Below are 19,876 nucleotides of genomic sequence, written 5' to 3'. Positions count from 1 at the left end.
GGCTCTTATTTAAGACACTTATGTGCTGATGGGACAATGGCCAGGGGCACAAGGAGACGAGCAAGCCCCTCAGTGTGCAGAGCACACCTTACCTGAATTCCTACCAGACATGCAGTATTTTTTCTGGCATTTTTCCATGCTCTCTGATAAAGGCAGTAAGGAAGGACATTCAGTGCCCACCAAAACTGGCAGATAACACCTTTGAGAGAAACAACAGGGGTATTTTGTGTATCACACAAAACTGTCAACAGAACCATTTGCATTACTCCTCCACTGGCAGTCTGGGAGCATCAGATCTGTTGGTAACTGCACTGCTTTGAGGTCTGGAATCACACCAGTATGTTTGGGGCTAAATCAATTAACATAGCATGGTCAATTACAGAAGACAATACGATTTTACTTTACAGATTTATCTCTGATTTACGGCAAACAAAGGCTTAAACAAGTAGATCCCTGAAGCCCTTCAAGATTTCATTGAGCTGTGGGGCAGAACTTTCAACATTAACTCATTATCTCTTATACCCTGTTCCAGGGCTGCCTCAAACACCCCCATTCTTGATGATGCCTTGTGAGACAATCACCCCTGCAAGCAGGAAAAAACAGAACCAAGGAATATGAGTTCCATGGTCAAAGGGACACCATTTCCCAGCACCAGACTGATCTGCCAGTCCCTTTGGATGGAGGCAGCTGAGTGAGCACAGGTTGATACACTCAAGCAGCTAAATAAAGAAACACCAATTAAGTTTGGAAATAAGTTTACATAAACCATAATCTTCATGCTACAATGGGGGGAAAGTGTTTTCATTAACATTTTTCCTGGTTTGTTTTTTTTTTTTCAGTAAAGGCCTAAGGGAGAAATCAGTGCTGAAAGTTTTTTTAGTTTGCTTTGACTTTTTAAGCCCAGGAGCAGGCAAGCAAATGTTTCTTATTTTTGTGGAGCTAAAAATGTAAAATAAAAATGGCAAAAATGAAAAAGAAAGGGAAAAAATTTAATGCAGATAATGAAAGCAATGATAACTTTCATTCTGAAATGATGGCTGAGGAGGTAAAGTATAAAATACAATTTCTTGTAATGACTAAACAAACATAGCCCAGTGCCTCAGACAGAATTTAAGCAACAAAGTCTCAGCTGTAAATCAAAAGGAAATCAGATTCGAGTTTTTAACAGAGCAAGTAAAAAATTTCACTTATAATTTGCTGTCATTGAGTGTCAGATATTGGCAGAGATGATCAACAGTCAAAAACCAAACTTTGTTTCATTTAATGATAACAGTTATCCTGAGCAGATTGGGAGATGACATATTTCTGCTATTTTTCACTCTAAACTATAATACTGAATGCCACATGACTTCTTCTGATGGAGAATCTACACAGGGATGCACAAGACTAAAGGAAGGGTGTTACAGATCTAAAGATAATAACATGGAACAAGCAGCAAGAGATAAGAAGAACTTAACACCAAAATGCATTCATGACTTAGCAGACAACATACATCTAATGTCATAAAAAAAATAAAAATCAATAGCCTTTTGACAGGTCTGGCAAGAAAACATTTCTGAAAGAAGTGTAAATATTGCAGTATCTTTCTCCAACTCAGTAAAGCTTTTAGGTACCCTTAAAAGTAGTCACATCTTTAACTACATCTCCAATCAGCAAATCACTGACAGTTTCCACTGCCTTTAATGCTGATCACTGTGATGAACAGGCAAAGAATGAACACACACAATATGAGCTGAAGCACTTGGCTGAATTGAGCCACTATATATAGCACCAGCTGCCACAGGACGTGTGAAACTGCTCCCTGCTGAACACAGAAACTCTCCCTTTGAATTAGCACCTCCATCTATTTTTAAAGATCTCAGGATTAAATACTTTCCTCACATCTTAAATTCCCCAGAACAGATTGACAAGGCAGGGATAGGATTTGTCCTACACAAAACACAGCTGGGGGAGCTGAGCACAAAAGGGCAACTTCCCAGCAAGAGAGAGTCAAATAAAGGCATCAGGTTGGATTTGAAGCTTTTGTGGAAGGTTTGCGGTTTCACACCCAAGGTAACCTGTGACTATATGGAAGTAATTGCAGTGAACCAAAGAGCAGTTGCACTGTCCATTAAAAATACACACAACGAGAGTATAAAGGACGTTTCTGACACTGAATGGAGGGGACTGTGCATTCAAATAATAAATGTAAACTGATTATTTTAACCTGTGTAAAGACTCTTCTTCAAAACTGTTGAAAATAGATGCTGTGGTACTTCCAAGTTGTTAAAGAAAGATCACTTAGTGAACCTTGACAACCTCACAAAGGCCTAAGAATGTGCAATTGCAGGGATGAAACTCTGAACATCATTAATAAGGGTCCTGGAATTCTGCAAACAGTTGTTCCAGATACCATGTTCTGATTTTGCAAGCGGCAATAAATTTGCTTTTTTAGAGCAGTTCCTGAAAGAATAAAACCATGCCTCCTGTGTTACACTTTCAAGCAGCAAAATGCTTGACAAACTTTCTTACCAATAAAGTGACATGGTTTTAGGTGTTTTTTATAAGAAATAGAGACAATCCTGTCATTAAAAAAAAAAATCTTCTTTGTCTCATTTTAAAACATTTTTTACAAAAACTATTTCAGTGTTTCATCATCTTTGCCTAACCTTAAATTCCCTTGCTGTTTGCAAAGGTCGTTATTTGCTGTACATCTGCTGTGAAATACAGAATCCGACCCCTGGTGGCAGTGCCAGGATTAAAAATTTCATTCCCTTGTCAGTCATCTTTCCTTCAGCAAGACCATGAGCTTCTTCAAACATATGATTTAGGATAAGTCACATTTTATTACTCTTCTTGCTCCAGACTTTTCCAACTTGTCCACTTTTCTTCATGTTCAAGCCCTAAACTTTCCTTGAGGCTTTACTTCTGCTCACAGGAACAAAAGAAACATTTCATGTTTTGCAGGCTCTGTAGCTCTCCATCCATCCTTGGACATTTTTGCCATGGTATGATACTGGTGACTCACTTCTTTCCTTTGAAAATGTAATATTCTCCCTGATATTCCCTTCTTGTCTATTTTTGGATTTCTGAAGTCTGTCATAAAAGGTTCAGTAGGAATCTCTTGGATCAAGTAAGTTCTCTCTCATTATTAGTGTTGCAGTACATAATTGCACTGAAACAATCTCAGAATTTAAATCAAACAAAATTCTTGCTCCCACTATGCACAGAGGTTGGGGTTTTTTAATAATAATCCTGCTAATTATTAAAACTGATTCCACCCAGTGGCTGATGCATTTTAGGCAAACAGATTTTTGTGATCACAGCATTTGACCACCATCACGTGGTTGCCACGACTTTTAAAACTCACTATGATATGTGAAACTACTCTGTGACTTCCAAGAGAAAGCAAGTACCAGAGACATCACAATTTTTTTTTCACATTCAAACACAATCATTTACACATGAATTTTGGGTAAGATTCTGCTATACAAACACAAAACTGTAACACACAACACACCACAACTGCCAAGAAAGAAGACATCAAATTTTACAATAAACATGAGATATCCTGGCCCTGCTAAAATAAATCATCATGAAAAAATGCTTGAACCTCAGAAGTTGTTGAATGCACATGGATTGTTTTAATCATAGTCTGCAGTTAAAGGAGGTTAAACTCCTAAAGGAGGAATTTTGAAAATTTGTTCCCATAATTCTTTATCTACATGTTGCTGATGATACTGAAAGTTTCCAGCATGGTCTTTAAGTTATAGCCAATATAGCAGAGACAATGAGTCAAATATTCAAGAGTCAAGAACAGGCTTACCTTGTTGCTGGCAGGGTGCTGACACGAGTGAAGAACACCGACGGCTCTACTTCCACGTGAAGGCCCAGCGAGAGGTTCCTGTAATACCCTTCCACGTGTCCTGGTCCACCAGAGTACTTAAAGTTCAAAATGGCTTCCAGTGTCTGGAGAAATAAAAGTAAATTACCTGTTAGCTATTTTTCACTACTGTGCATTTCACAAGTTCAATTAAATTAGACCACAGAAGTGATTTGCAAATTTGCTTTCCTAACCCACCTGTTCTATTATCTCTGGAAAAAACCACAATCTAACAAATAACTGCAGCTTAGGCAAAGAGTTGCTTTTTTTGCCTAATCCTTTTAAAAAACTGAAGAGTGCAGCACAAAGTCAGCTGGAGTTCCCTTTATGTAATTCCTCTCCATACCACATTTAACATCGAACAAACGAAGAGCTTATTCTTGCTTAGAAGAGTTTAGGGTTTATTAAATGCTACGCTCCTTCATACCCTAGAAGAATATTCCCCACTTCATTACCTGCATAATCAAATGGAAAAGCTCCAAAGCTTTTGGGCAGACAAAGATTATACAAAGCTAAAAGCATCTGGTCCCTCAACAAGTCCCTGCAAATGTAAGCTCATCACCATTAACCAACAGATTAGAACAATACCGTTGTCGGGATCTCGTGCACACACCTTGTCTTCCTTTGTGTTCATTTTATAGGGAAAGGCTGGATTGCAAATATTAAAAATGAAAATGATTCTCTAGCACTCATTGCTCTCGGCAGCACTGAGCCCTTACTTCTGTGAGGAAATTTGGGGTTTTCTGTCTTTTTCCTCAATGAACAGCTTATGGGAAGCTTCCGATACCATTCCCCACATTATCATTAGTGTTCAAGATCAGAACAAACCCCTGATCCCTCCAAAGACGTTATACACCACCTCTTCTTTCATTATGTTCTTGAAATACAATTTGCTGGATGCAAGTGAGGATTTGGGAAGTCTCACTGGAATTTTTTTTTCTCAGTTTTCATTCTGGTCCTCGGGCAGCTGCTGCTGCCACATCTCAGAGCAAGGACAGAGGCAGTACCAGCCCTCCACCCTAACATGGACACGACATACTATGCTGGAACCTGTGTCTACAAGGACAGATGTTTCCTTCAAAACATTTATAAACAACTCCAATCTCCTCTTTGGTTGGCTTTTAGCACATTTATTTAAAAAAAAGCAAAACCCAAACCTCACACCAACAACTTATCCAGGAAAGCAATTCTATTTATCAGATGCCTCAGACAAGTAAAAGTACTCTCCCTTTCTACAGAAGATTTACAAAACTATGAAACCTGTTAAGTTTTTTTTTCCATAAGCTCTAAGGAACAATCTAAGGATTTTCTAACTTGCAAAAAAACATTTATGTTTGCTACCCATTCTTATCTCTGAGTCTGGCTGAGGGAAAAGAAACATAGATAGAATCAATTCCTTAAATGACCATAATCCAGTAATTTAAAGAACACCAAATTGAAAAGTTTGACATTTTGCTGCATGTTCTGCTATTTCCAGCCTGCTTTTAAGTGGGCTAACTCCAATTCCTAATTTAGTTTCATTAAAATTCATGAGAGTCACCTTACAACACAAATAAAAACCTTCACTGGGCACGCCGGACATACTCGTCCACGGTGTTTATGTCAATTCCTAATTGCAGTTAATGAACTCAAGTTTATGTTATGTCAGGAGAGCTAATCAATATTAAACACAAAAATAAAAAAGCACGAACCCATTCAAAACATACTTCATCCTAGTAAACCAGCTGGACCATTTAATACAAATCAGAGCCAGGCTCCATAAGTACAGGGATCTGACACTACTTACATGGCAATGTGAGAATGGGCTTCAATTCCAATTGGGGAATTGTGAAAGCTCTATGCATGTTCTGCATTATTGCCGTAATACTCACAATATCCTGCTTGGAAAAGCTACTGTGCTATGGATCCATGGTTCGTTCTCCACAGCACCACAGCACAAAGCTTCTTTATTAGGCCCAGACCCACATAATGACAGGTAAACACATCATAAATGTTAGTTTGAAAGGCCACAGAGCATTATCATTCCAGATTCAAAACCCTTAACATCCTATACCAAGTGAAAAACCTCCAGAAAAAAAGCTGAAAAATACAACTATTATGTGCCATTAATGAGCAGAAGGGTTTGAGGGCACCATTATCATCTTGGTCCCTGTTGTAGTGAGGAATTTCTGAAAGAAGCCCTGATGATGACACTGTGTGTCCCCCACACCCCAAGCTAAAGAACATGAAAAAGAAAACCTAATGGTCCTCTAATAATCTGACAGCAGTAGGACATCCCTTCTCACCAAAAATGTAAGGTCTAAGTGGGGACATTTAACACTGAGGACACGAGAGATTTTGAGTATCTCTGAGAACTGCAGAACACCCAAATCCATATTCCTTCTCTGGCCATAATATTCTGCAGTGGTCTACAAATGTACACACAAAGATAAAGCATCAGGACTGGAGATGGATGTGTTGAGGGAGCATGACTGAAGGAAATAATTTTTTCAGAAGCCTTCAGGTGATTAGAAAGAGTTTTATTGCTCAGGATTTATATAATATGAACAGAGGAAAAAAAAAAAAAATAACCAAATTCAATCTCCTTTAAAGCCCCCTACGCACATGTACCTCGGAAAGGACTCCACATCCAATATGAAAGATTGATTTCCTATTTGTATGATAGCAAAAAAAAATTCCTACACTTTCATAAACCTATAAAGCTCCAGTTTAAAGTATTTTACCACTCTCTCCCATAGCACCTGCAGAGAAGAGCAGCTCAAGTGCTACAGCCCCTAATTTAAATAATGTTGTATCCTCACTCCTTGTCAAACCTACACAAATCACAGTCTGAGCTGCAGATTCTCCTCATCTTTACAAATACCAATGGAATTTATTAGACTTCTCCAAACTGCATCCCTGCAGACTAAAAACGAGATGGCAGGGTGTCACTACGAATATCATTCTGCCTCTGGATGATCCATAAAAAAGAAAAGGAAGGAAGAATGGAGCACACTGGACTGTCACAGCAGGTAGGCAGGAAAAGAAGCCTATTGATAGCTGAACACATCTGGAATTCAGAAAACCTGTAGAAAGGGGGGAGATTCTTGTTTCTAAGCTGAGGTCCATTCTGGAAATTCAACAGTAAAAATATGGATACATTACTTATTATTACCATGATGGCTTTGGTTTGATAAATTTTTAACTATTTCACTGATCCTTCCTTCTATTGATGAAAAAAAGGAAACAGAAGTGTTTCTGCATGTAAGTTCCAAGTGACTCTTACCCAACAGCACCCGACATCAATAACACCTACAAGAAATATTTTAAGGATAAACTATAAAAAATCACTGGTTTGGTTTCTCATGCATTTTTCCCTCAGACTGTTTTCTGCATAGAGCTGGTACCAGCTTTTTTTTTTTTTTCTCTCCAGTTTTTTCATGGAAATCTTTCCCATGTTCACTTTCCTAATAGAATTAAAATAAAATTAGAGAAGAACTGCTCTTTGAGTAACAGGATGCCACTAACAAAAAGCAAACTGTTGGGCACTAAAGTTTCCCAGCTAACTGACAACTGCCAGTCCCCTTCTGCCAGTCCCTCAGGAGCCTCTGAACAGCAATACCTTTCCATACTCATTTTTAATTGCCAATTCAATTACAATCTACAGCTCAGATCGTGTATTTCTACTGAACCACCACTACAGCACCTCCTACCCCGAAGTAAAGAGTAAAATCTAAAGAGAAGTTCCATCTAATCCTACAGTTTATTGGTACTTGTGCAGAAGCTGGAACATTACTGACTGAGAACTGATCTCCCCAAAACAGCCAATGACACAAGAAATAGAGAAATGAATGAGGAAGGAGCAGAGTGAAGGGGATTTCTTGTGCTGGATGGTGCTCAGTCCTCTCTTTATACTTTGTCTCTAGTAAGTGGGATTGACTGACTACCAGAGTCAAGGAGCTTTGCCCCCAAAAAGTGTTCAAAGTTCTGTGTAGCAGAACCCACTATTTTAGCTCAAGAAGTTGTCTTAGACCAAGAGTATGTTAAGGGAACTATAACTCAAGGATATAAGAATCCACCTGCAGAGATTCAGTCATTAAATCCTCTACGTAAACAAAAATAAACATTCCATAGAAGAACATAAAACATCAGTTTAATTTAATATTAGCAACTCTCCTAATTAGACTTTTTTTAAGAAAACATCCTTCAAGATATGAAAAGCTTTAAAAGACTCATTTTCTTTTAAAAAACCTTTAAAAAACTGTTGCACAGCAAGATTAGAAATAATCAACAAAGAACCGACCAATGAGAACAATACACACAATGTTTGACTTAGTAGTCAAATTTATAGTGATATATTGTAAATGAGTAAACAATCAATAGATGTTCATATACTCTCCTCCTCTCTGTTGCAAAATACTTTTATACATCTAAATTTTTGGTTTCGTAAATTTACAAACTTGGAAACAGTTCAGGTCAGAAGCTCCTGGGTTTAATTCTTATATCATCTATTTTGCTTGGTAGATGTGTTTCTTTATTCTTTGTTTCTTTATTCCTATGCAATTTTACTGGCAATAACTCTGAGTTTATCCCTGTGTGTATCTTGCTACAGGAAGAATGAGAGGATTCTGTTATTATTATATTATTTTTTCTTGCAGTGTCCCATCACCACAAATCCTGCTTTCTGTGTTTCAGAGAGCAAGGCAAGATTTTGCCCTCAATTTTTTTCCAAACTGTAACATTCATTTTTGAAATATTTATAATCAGTGTTTTCCATAACTAAATTAACAAATCATACTTTGTAAGAAAGGCTTACATACATTACATTACCTCTTCAGGTCTTTTCCAAATTCCCTTAGCATAATAAAAGTGACACTAAGGAGATCTCAGCATTTAATACAAGATGAAATGTCAATACTTGGCTACAGGCAGTTTGCTCCTGAGGAACTGTAGATGCTGACTCCAGTAACAGTAAAGAAATACCAGACTGTACCATTGCAGACTCCTCCTTTAGACAGAACATTTAAAAACTAAAAACTAAGGTAAAAAAAATCAGCATGAAGACCAGATAAAAGCTATATCAATTCAGAATATGATCTTTCCATTTCAGTTCTGAATGCCTTCTAGAACACAATTCTTGCTAACAAGTATAATTTCTCATGGGTTTAGGGCTTCAAATTTGAAAAATAATTTATTCTAGGTGTGTAATATTCAAATACAACTTCCTTTGGGAAAAAAATATATACATATATATACATATACACACACGTATTACTTGCCCAACATTATTTAACATTATTTATTCCCAAATCCCATCCTGATCTGCTTCTCATCCAAATTCCCACTAGCAGCACACTCTCCATGCATTCATGAGTGTTCAGCCACTCTTTCTGATTTTTGTTTTCTGGTTTGTTTGGGTGTTGTTGCTTTTTTCCACGAACCAACCATAAACCCCAATTTTGTTAAATTCTCTCTGCCTCCCTCCTTTCCTCTTCTTCTCTGACCATTCCACTCCCATACTCGACTCTGATGGGCAATCAGTGATATTCATTTGCAATAAAGAGAAATAAAAATGCACCACATCATCAGTTCCATCTCACAAAAGGCACCAGAGGATCTGTCTCTACAAAATTGATTTCTCAATTTCTCCTATTGTGTGGCACACTTAAAATCCTTAAAGAGCTTTGAGTATTGTGTAAATAAATCATGGATCAGGAATTTCAGCTGCCTAACTGTAACCAATTCAATTACCTGGCAGTAACAAGGAGAAAGAGAGTTTCTCAAATTAACCACACTCTTTCCAGCAGCAGAGGAAACCCTGGCAATGCACAACCTACCAGGGATGGCCCATGAAAAACGTGCATTACTGGAGCAAACCCAAAAAGGTTGTTTTGAAGCCAAGCCCATGGGATGTGCTGCTCCAGCAACACGGTTCAAATGGAAATACAGTGCATGGAACACAGTTGGATGGGCTTTTTTAAGGGAAAGACCAAAACATGAGCATTGGGAGGGAAATGGAGATGCCTACAGAGCTGAAACCAAGGAAAATGGGACTCAAACACATCAAGCTTCCACTCCTTGTAGCAATTTGTGAATATAAAGTCTGTATCTATATTTAGAGTTGATCTCAAAATTTAGTCCTGACATTTGGAAATGCACACACCTCTGCCTGTGTATCCATTTGGCTCCCAGAATTAATAGAGATTAGCACTTTCTTGAGCTTTGCATATATAACGATCTAGCAAAAGACAAATATTTGTGATTTTTGCTTCTTCCTCCCATCACTGAGTCTACAGCCCATAAACCCACAGGGTAATTTGACAAAGAGTAAAGTCTGTGTAAAAATCAGGCTTAAAGGATAAATTTGTGTAAAAAAAAAATTGGCTTAGCAACAGTGCTGGGAGAAGCAACAGGTGCCTTTATGTCCATGGGCTGAATATCCTCCTGCCCACTTGTTCTCAGGAGGACAAAATGGAGAAGAAAACACTCCCACACCACTGAAGAGGAGAAGCAGAGAAACTGCTGAGTAACTCCAAATTCTGTAATTCTCTTTAGAAGGACAAAAATCTCCAATCTAATAGAAAAAAATCTTCCAACTAAATGCCAGTAGCATCATGTGTTTATTACTCCCTAAGAAAGGAACAGCATTACTGAAATCTGAACATTCTCACAACATTCTCCATGACTTCTGAGATACACACAATTCTGAGCATTGAGTCTTTGGACCAGTCTCTTACTGCAAAACTCAGTCCTTAAGGGCTTGGATGTTGTTGATATCTTCAAAGCTTCTTCCATGCAGGAATTCACATCATTCCTTTGCACTCGGACCTTCCTTTACTTTAAATACTGGTATTTGAAGGACGTTTAGGAGGAAAAGTGTGGTATGTCAGTCATGGTAAGGACAGTATCAAGACTTAGCCTCACAAGGTTTAACTCAAGATCAGTATTATTCCAAAACTGAAAATAAAGACTGATATCTTTAATGTCTGGCACAATCTTAGGCTGCCCAGGAAAGGTCCACGTTAAGAAATGAAGATTAGAAGTGGAACACATGAACAAATGTAGATGAAGTTTTCTGCCCATAGAAAACACTACCTGATGGTTGATAAAAAAAGGAAATTATACCATAAACTGAATTTTTACATGAAAATAATTGGTGGAATGAGTGTGCAGTGATATCACAGAATCATAGATTCATTAAGGTTGGAAAAGATCTCCAAGATCATCAAATCCAGCCACACAGAAAGGAATCTATTCATTGCAGTCTCTCTCACTGGAGAATATTAGTCCTTTCACTAATAGGTAACCTGTCTGATTTTCTGATTAAAAAAATATCCTTTAGGTTTTCTGTATTTTTATAAATGATGCAACAACTCTCCTTCCCTTTTTTAGCTAAAATATAAATTCTCTGTTTTTAAGGAGACATTAAACAGCCAAGAAAGAGCAGAAAGCAGAAGGTCAATCATGAAGCAATTCTAAATCTACTGGAATATTTAATTGTTCAAGGTAGAATTCTTTATTTTCCCCAAACAGGAAAAAGGGACTCTCTCTGTAGATATTGTTCCTTAGAACACCAAACAGTGCAGTAATTGATAGCAAGAACCCTGATATATGCATTAGGAAAAGGATATGCATATGTAATGAACTTGTAGTGCATATGTAACCATCCTCCAGGACTGAGCTGCAGCACACACTCTCCATGCTAATTTTTCTCCTCTGTATTCCATTAAAAATATACATGGCAACTACAAAAGCCATGACAAAATTCTTACCAACTGATTAAGCAATGAAATAAATTGTGCCTCTGCAGCAAGTCAGACCTTTTCATGTACAAATACAAAGAAAGTCCACGTTGTTATTCCTGTTAAGCTTCTTTATCAGTCTAACAAAAAATTAAGTATAATTTTTAGTACATGTGTTAATCAGGTGAATTCACACAGCAGCCAAGAAGGTGCCTGTTGTGTTGTGTTGCAGCTCTGGTGCAGTTGTTACTCAAGTACCCCCACTGCTCACACACCTGACTTCCAGCAGCAATTTTTGCAGCACACCAGTGTTTATCGAGCTCATCCATCCCCATTTCTGTCTAGTTAAACCCTGAACAATGAAAGTGCTGCATTCTCTTGTAAAAATAGCACAATGGCAACGACAAGTAGCTGAAGCTAAATATAGCTCCTGCAGGCATATGCTGGGAATTAAATAGTATTTTACCTCTCTCCAATCCTAAATCAGTAAGCTTCTACAAGGAATCTCTAGTGAATACACACAGGAGCTCAATAAATCCCCCTTAAGCTTACAAGGCATATTCTGAATCTGTGCTGGCTAAAAATAGCCATGTTTATAACGAGAATGGAGATGTGAGCAGAATAATATTAAGTTTAAAGGCAGGCATGGTGTAGTCATTCCACATTAAAAAAACAGGGTGAATCAAAGGTCATTCTGACAAACAGATGCACAGGCTGACAGATGAAATATAGTATACAGCAATCTTGTACTGAAGAGCATTCATCTCTTATTGAACTCTGCACTTCCTAATTGCTATTGCAGCCACACATTCACGAGTGATTTTGTGTGCATTTTTTAGCTGGAAGTTGTTACTTCCAAAAGACAGGAGTATACAGCATTATTCCAGTGGACAGTATTCCCTCCTAGAGTTTAAATCCCCTCTGGAAATATTCAGGAAATATAATACATAATTCTTTTTTTAGTATTAATCACAGAATTCTGCCTTCTTTAATTAAAGGTAAATTGCCTCCAGGCCTCCAGGGTCCTACCATTGCAGCCAGATGCCCAAGGGGCTGATGGACGTTCTTAAATGCCTCAGAGGTTGTACCTCCACCAGCCTGGATCCCAGCACTGCTGACCACAGTTATCACAGCATCTCCTCCTTGGCCGAGACACAGATGAGAGATTAAAAACCATTTAAACACAAGTCATATGTGGAACATTCCTATGGAGAGTTTTCTGCCTGCTGACATTAAACTGCAGAATCTGTCACAAAAACATGTGCAGGGGAATTGGGAAGCCCTGCACCCTGTTCTGGGAGGACTTGAAGGAATGGAGGGGTAAGTCACCACACGTGGTCCTCAGTCATTTCTTTGATTCTGAAATCAGAGAATCACAGAATGGTTTGGGTTGGAAGGGACCTTCAAGATCATCTCATTTCAACCCCTCTTCCACGGGCAGGGACACCTTCCACTAGACCAGGTTGTTCAGAGCCTCATCCAGCCTGACCTTGAACATTTCCAGGGATGGGGCAGCCACAGCCTCTCTGGGCAACCTGTGCCAGGGCCTCAACATCCTCTGGGTAAAGAACTTCTTTCTAATATGTAATCTAAAACCTATTCTCACTTTGAAGCCATTCCCCCCTGTCCTGCCACTACATGCCCTTGTAAACAGACCCTCTACATCTTTCCTGCAGGCTCTCTTCAGGTACCGGAAGGCCACAATGAGGTCACCCCAAAGTCTTCTCTCTTCCAGGCAGAAGAATCCCAGTTTCTCAGCCTTTCCTCATAGGAGAGGTGCTCCAGCACTCTAATCATCTTTGTGGCCTCCTCTGGACTCACTCCAAAAGGCTGATGTCCTTCTTGGGCTGACAATCCCAGGGCAGCACTGCAGGTGGGGTCTCACCAGAGCAGAGTAGAGGGGCAGAACACCCTCCCTCAACCTGCTGTCCACATTGCTTTTGATAAATCCTGCCCTGACTCTGAAGTAGGAAGGTACAAAGAGAGAGTAAACGCAGGGTTAGACGTTGATGAACAAATCACACACATACACACATCCTGCAAGGGGGAAATTCCTCTATGCAGAGACCAGCAACTCAGCCTGGTTCTCCCAGCAATGGCTAAGAACACTCTGGTTGCTGTAAAGAAGCATTACTGAATGCATTTCCTTACTGAAACCTGTTCATTGCACCCTGTAGGCAGAGACTCCATGAGTGAAGACACAAGATGCTGGCAGATACCTTCTCCCTAAAGGAACACACCCATGAGATGTGGACAACACCAACTTGTGGGCATCATGGTGCAAAGAACATGTATGCAGCATAAACACCCCACATATAAATAACATATAAAACCAGTCACAACCCAGAAAGAACATCAGGAAAAAACACAAACAAGTGCTGAAGAAGTGACTCCCCAGTTTGGAATGACAGGTCTGATCAATCAATCATCCACAAGCAGGTCATCTCTCACTTTTGAGAGCTTTTTTAAACACCTGGCTGCTGCAGACTCAGCAATCGAGCATCATCTTTCAGTATATATTCTGAGTAAAGCAAATGAGAATTTTAGAAAGCTGCATGACACTGTTAAGGTCTGCAAGTGGGAGGGTGCATCTCTTCCACCCTTCCCACCAAAGCAACACCATCAAGCCTGACTCGGCTCACATGAAACAACCTGAAGTCCCTGGATAACACAGTGAAGTTATTCAGTTTTGGTTTTTCGTGCCAAACAGTTCTCCGCTGTTTCACACTTACCCAACACGGCCCATCCCTTCTTTGTGCCTTTTACTTCTACCAAGTCTATGAGAAAAGGAGCTAAGACTGCACCAAAAGTAAGGTAAGGACAGAGGAAACTTTCTGTTTTGTTCTCCATTCCTTCACTTTCTAATATTCTATTCCTAATATTCTACTTGCCTTTTGCATTGCTACTAAAAATTACCAGCTTTGTAGAACATCTCATGCCTCCAGGATCTCCACCCTGCATGGCAATGGTTAATTCAGAGCCCATCACTGTGCTTTTGGAATTAAGACTCTATTTTCTTCAGGTGCATTACTTTACAATACACATGTGGATCACTGCTGATCTTCACCTCAATTTTTAACAACCTACCTCTGTTGCAGGATAAGCTCGTAATCCCCAAGAGCTGATTTTCGTGTGTGCTACCCTTGATAAACTTTGACACATTCCTAATCACCATAATACCCAGATCCTTTATGAGCATGCACAGGCACAACACAATCCCAAAGGATTAGGCTGGGGACCACCCTTCAGTGAGCAAATGGGCCATTTGTCCTGCCTTGAACCAGCCCCTGACTCCTGATGGGACCTTCACTTTTATCTCACAGCATATTTGTCCCTCTAAAAGACTTTGGAAGTGTGTGAGGAATCAAGTGACCAGTATCCATGATATTCAGTTTGTTCATGAGCTCAGAACATGCTTCCAAGATCTCTGACAGATTTGCTCACCATGACACTGCCCTTCATAAAAACCATTTCAGCAGTATCCCAGCACATGTTCCTTGTCATTAACCTGCAGTTCCATTTCTGGTTTTACTATGCTTACCAATAGTAAGCGTAAAGTAATTGCATTAGCTGCTCTGCTTCCTCAATGGCAATATAAAACTTAACTTTTCAAAAGTTACAAACTTCTAAAACAGCAGAGAATATGAAGATAATATTCCAGACAAAGAAAAAACAGTCACATGCATCCTCCTATGGGCATATGGTTTGACACAGGTCCAAAACCATCACCGTTACCCAAGTAAGAAAAATCTCGAGTTTCTATTTTACAACACATGGATCAATCCCTTACAAATGGTTTCATGAAGATCTCAAATCCATTCATTGTTCAAAACAGTCTCCTAAAGAACCCAGCCCCCTGTGTATACTTTTTATTCATAATATTACTGTACTATGAAGAAAAGTGATACTTACACCCTCAAAAGATAAACCAAATCCTCCTCTGCAATAGCTCCAGTACCTTAAAAAGAAATAATGCACCCAGCAAATCGGAACAAAATCATCTATAACATATAAAAGACCCCTGAAACCAAGTGATCAGATTTTTACAGGAGAGCTCCTTGGTATTCTTGGGTTAAAGAATCCTCATTTTTTCAGGAATTCCTGTGATTAGAAGGGATAAGCCCAATTAGTGAATTTTCTAAAGTAGGAGCAAATGAAGAAAGGGGTTTTAAAACAGGAATGCTTGAACAACTTAATCAATAGATCTGTTTATTCAGCACAGACATTAACATATAAATATGGGAGACTGAGCACTTCAGATTTTTCAGCTGCTCCTCAGTTTGGAAATAGTGACTCTAGTAGCACAATCATTTTCAAAATCAGTAAAGTTACTGAGCTAAATTTATCACTGATTTAATGAGCTTAATATGGAATGAATATTGCAAATTTCTACTCCTTAATATGAGGATAAAAACTAACAGAATAAAAGAAATAGTGAAAGCAATTTTCAGGAACTAACGCTTCAGAAATTAAATCTTCCCTATAGTTCAGACAGAAATGGGGTCCTAGAGTAGCAGAACAGGAACACTTTTCATTCTAATGTATCTTCTCTCCTTCCCTGGGCAGGGTATTTGAAAGCCAATATGCCAAGCAACCAAACATTCACTCACATTATTAAAACTACTACTATTGCCACTACTTACACATCTGTATTCTTCACATAGATCAATTATGTTCTAAAAATAACAGATCATCCTACAAAAATAACATTTTTTAAAAAAGGCTTAATGTATGTTGTTACTCCTGGTTTTTTTCCCCTCCAACAAACTACATTCTCAAAAGTCGGCTGGAAGGTCTTTACCTTTAGGCCCAGGAACTCACCATTAACAAGAGAATTAATCAGCAGGTTGAGAGATCTTTTTCTGAGGGAAACATGACAAATCTAATTCCAAAATCTATGTCGTAAAGCCACCTAAAATCATCAAAGGCTAATAAATAAGGAGAATTCTCCACTTTCTAACAGAAGGAACAGAAAGACTTCTTTCTGTGTAAATAGGACATAGTCTCTGACTCCTTCCTTTGTTCTCCAAGACACTCAAGAACATTAAACATATTTCTCCATCCTCCACCAACCGCTTACACAGAAATAAAATTTCAGGAGAAAACTTTTTCACATGACCACTTTGCTCTCAAAGGGTCCCCAGTGGTGAAATGACCTAAACAAAAGCTAAAATTCAGAATATTTTTACAAAATGTGTACGTACACATCTTACATACAAACACAAATACATACAGACTCAAGGAGCGCCTGGGGGATGCTCTTAGTTGTATGGTTCAGTTTTACATAGCCCTGAGAGGACCAAGGAGTTGGGCTTGATGATCCTTATAGGTCCCTTATACCTTCAGATATTCTACAGTTTGATGAAATATGATGGATGGATGGATGGATGGATGGATGGATGGATGGATGGATGGATGGATGGATGGATGGATAGATGGATAGATGGATAGATGGATAGATGGATAGATGGATAGATGGATAGATAGATAGATAGATAGATAGATAGATAGATAGATAGATAGATAGATAGATAGATAGACAGATAGATAATTAGTCCTGGTACCCAATCTGTAAACCACTATTTTTATTTTATTAGTGGTGCTAACTTGATTTCCAACCTAAGTGGTTAGCACACACTTAAAAGGACTACAAATGCTTATTTAAAAAACACACTGAGTCAGCTCAGAGAACTTCATAAATATGCAGCAGGAAACTCCCAAACAGTGACTCATAACTTCAGAGGTTTAAAACAGACACATAATCATGAATTTTCCAACTGTTACTCATACTCAATTAAATCCTAAGCCAAAACCATCCTGCTCCTGTGAATTCCACTTGACCAGCCGTTAAGCTCTACAGAACTACGAGCACTACGGGAAAAATACAACCAAAATCAGAAAACTGGGAAGAGTCCTGACTCTTATAACAGCTTATATGGTGTAGTGGGTTGACCCTGGCTGGATGCCAGGCACTCACTACAGCTGCTCTCTCACTCCCCTCTGCAACAGGACAGAGGAGAGAATAAAACAGCAAAGGATTCATGGGTTGAGATAAGACCTGGGAAAGATCAGTTACTGATCACCACATTGGGCAAAACAGACTCCAGGTAGGGACATTAATTGAATTTATTGCTAACAGGGTCAGAGCAACACAGTGAGAAGTAAAATAATCTTAAAAACACCTTCCCCCCACCCCTCCTTCCTTCCATGTTCTTCCTCCCCGCCCCCCCAGTGCAGGGGGACAGGGAATGGGGGTTGCAGTCTGTTGTTGCTTCTGCTGCTGCTCAGCGAGATGAGTCCTTCCCCTGCTCCCGTGGGGTCCTTCCCACAGGAGACAGACAGTCCTTGATGGACCTCTCCAGTGTGAGTCCATCCCTCGGGCAGCAGCTCTTCCCAAACTGCTGTCCCGTGGGTCACTCCTCCATGGGGTGCAGTCCTTCAAGGATGAGCTGTACCGACGTGGATCCCCCACAGGGGCCACAATCTGCTCCAGTGTGGGCTCCTTTCTCCACGGGCCGCAGGTCTCCAGCAGGACCTGCTCCATCTTGGGCCTCCCACGGGCTCACAGCCTCCTTCAAGCATCCAGCTGCTCCAGCATGGGCTCCTCCATGGGCTGCAGGGGCACAGCTGCTCACCATGGTCTCCACCACGGACTGCAGGGCCTCAGCTCCAGCACCTGGAGCATCTCCTGCCCCTCCTTCTGCACTGACCTCGGTGTCTACATTGTTATTCCCGAGTTCTCACTCTGCTCTTCCCTGGCTGGAATTCCTTCTGCGCCACAACCTCCTGTTCCTAAATATGTTATCCCAGAGGCGTTACTGTCACTCCTGACTGGCTCGGCCTTGGCCAGTGGCAGGAAGTCCGTCCTGGAGCCGGCTGGCATTGGCTCCACGGGATAGGGGAAGCTTCTGGCAGCTTCCAACAGAAGCCACCCCTGTAGCTCCCCCCGCTACCAAAACCCAGCCACAGAAACCCACCACATACGGAAACACTATTTCATATAAACACACACTGAATGATAATTCTTTCCCTTGCAACCTATGCAAGCGTGGATTTTGTCTTCACCTTATTTATGAGTGAATGAATGACTGACTGATGAAAACAAACCAAAAGGAAACCAACTCTGACAACTTTTTTTTACCTAGAAAGTAGAAAAATGAGAGATGGATGATCTGACGACATGCAAGGATCTCTAAGTTTCTTCTCCCCAGAACTCTATCCATGTCCAACTATTGAAAGTTGCAACTCAACAATCCTGGTACACTTCTGTTCAGACAATGCACTGACATCCTCTACTACCTGTTCTTACAGAATTCTGATAATAAAAATACATGTTTAATGGGCTGCTCTACTAAATATCACCATAATAATGCTTCTATTCCATCTTGAAATGTATCAAGTTTTAACAGTATTAAAAATATGTCATAGTGATTTCTGTACAATTAACAAGAACCTCTTACAAACTCATTTTCTCAAATCCTAGTAAAATACTGGCTTTGTTTGGTTAGAAACCATTTTATCAACTGATTTCATTTTACATCTACAATATAAAAAACACAGAAATGCTAATAATTCCCAGTTATTGCAGCAACACCAGCTAAAAGATAGGAATAACTTTTGGTATGATCCCATTCAATTACACAACAGTCAATAGACAAAAGAAATACAGAATCCTATTCTTAGAATGTTTGTATGGAATATTAAGTTTTCAGACAAAAAAGAGAGGGGGAGAGAAAGCAATTAAAAGAATTATGATGCAATGTTAATTTTATTTTTTAACACAAACGTATTCAACCTGAATGATGGGGCTTTGTTTCATATAAGACCAGGTTTTTTTCTCTTTAATTTGTTTGGGGGATTTTGGTGTTTGGTTTTTTGTAGTTTTTTTTTAAGACAAGAGTAATTACATGAAAATTAGATTTGGTTATTCAAAGCATCAAAATACTTAATTCCAGCCATTCAGAATTCCTCCTCTGTCCACTCCACTTTTTTTAAGCTAAATGATTAAAACCAGGTGATGATTCAATTTCCTATTTGCTAAACAACGTGCTCCCTTCCCATTAACAGACTCACTCCTTTTAGCTGCTGGCCAGGAGAAATTATGAACACTGGGTATGACATACCTGTGTTCCCTTAGGCTGAAGATTTACTGAGCACAGTTAGGAATTGAAACATTTAAAACTCAAGAACAGTTTGGCAATAAATTTGTGTGACACTCTCTTTAATAGAAGAGAAATAGTATCCAAAAACTTGCTTTCAAAGTCAAGCAACAATGAAGCCTCCATAGCTGACT

The 19,876-nt window shown here is 39.3% G+C and overlaps 1 protein-coding gene across 4 annotated transcripts in view; it reads right to left on the bottom strand.

Annotated features, from left to right (window-relative positions):
- The window catches only part of TRAPPC9 (trafficking protein particle complex 9), a 459,395-nt gene that overhangs the window by 307,623 nt on the left and 131,896 nt on the right, over positions 1-19,876 (bottom strand). For all 4 annotated transcript variants that reach the window (XM_039382029.1, XM_039382027.1, XM_039382031.1 and 1 more), the window contains exon 18: positions 3,806-3,948. In XM_039382029.1, the coding sequence (XP_039237963.1) occupies positions 3,806-3,948 (143 nt within the window). The remainder of the gene's footprint in view (positions 1-3,805; positions 3,949-19,876) is intronic.

This window comes from Pipra filicauda, unplaced genomic scaffold (genome assembly GCF_003945595.2).
Source record: "Pipra filicauda isolate LSUMZ 115617 unplaced genomic scaffold, ASM394559v2 scaffold251_size2273266_pilon, whole genome shotgun sequence".
Classification (NCBI taxonomy): domain Eukaryota; kingdom Metazoa; phylum Chordata; class Aves; order Passeriformes; family Pipridae; genus Pipra; species Pipra filicauda.
Note: the sequence above shows the minus strand (reverse complement) of the source record. Positions and strands in the feature narration are given on the sequence as shown.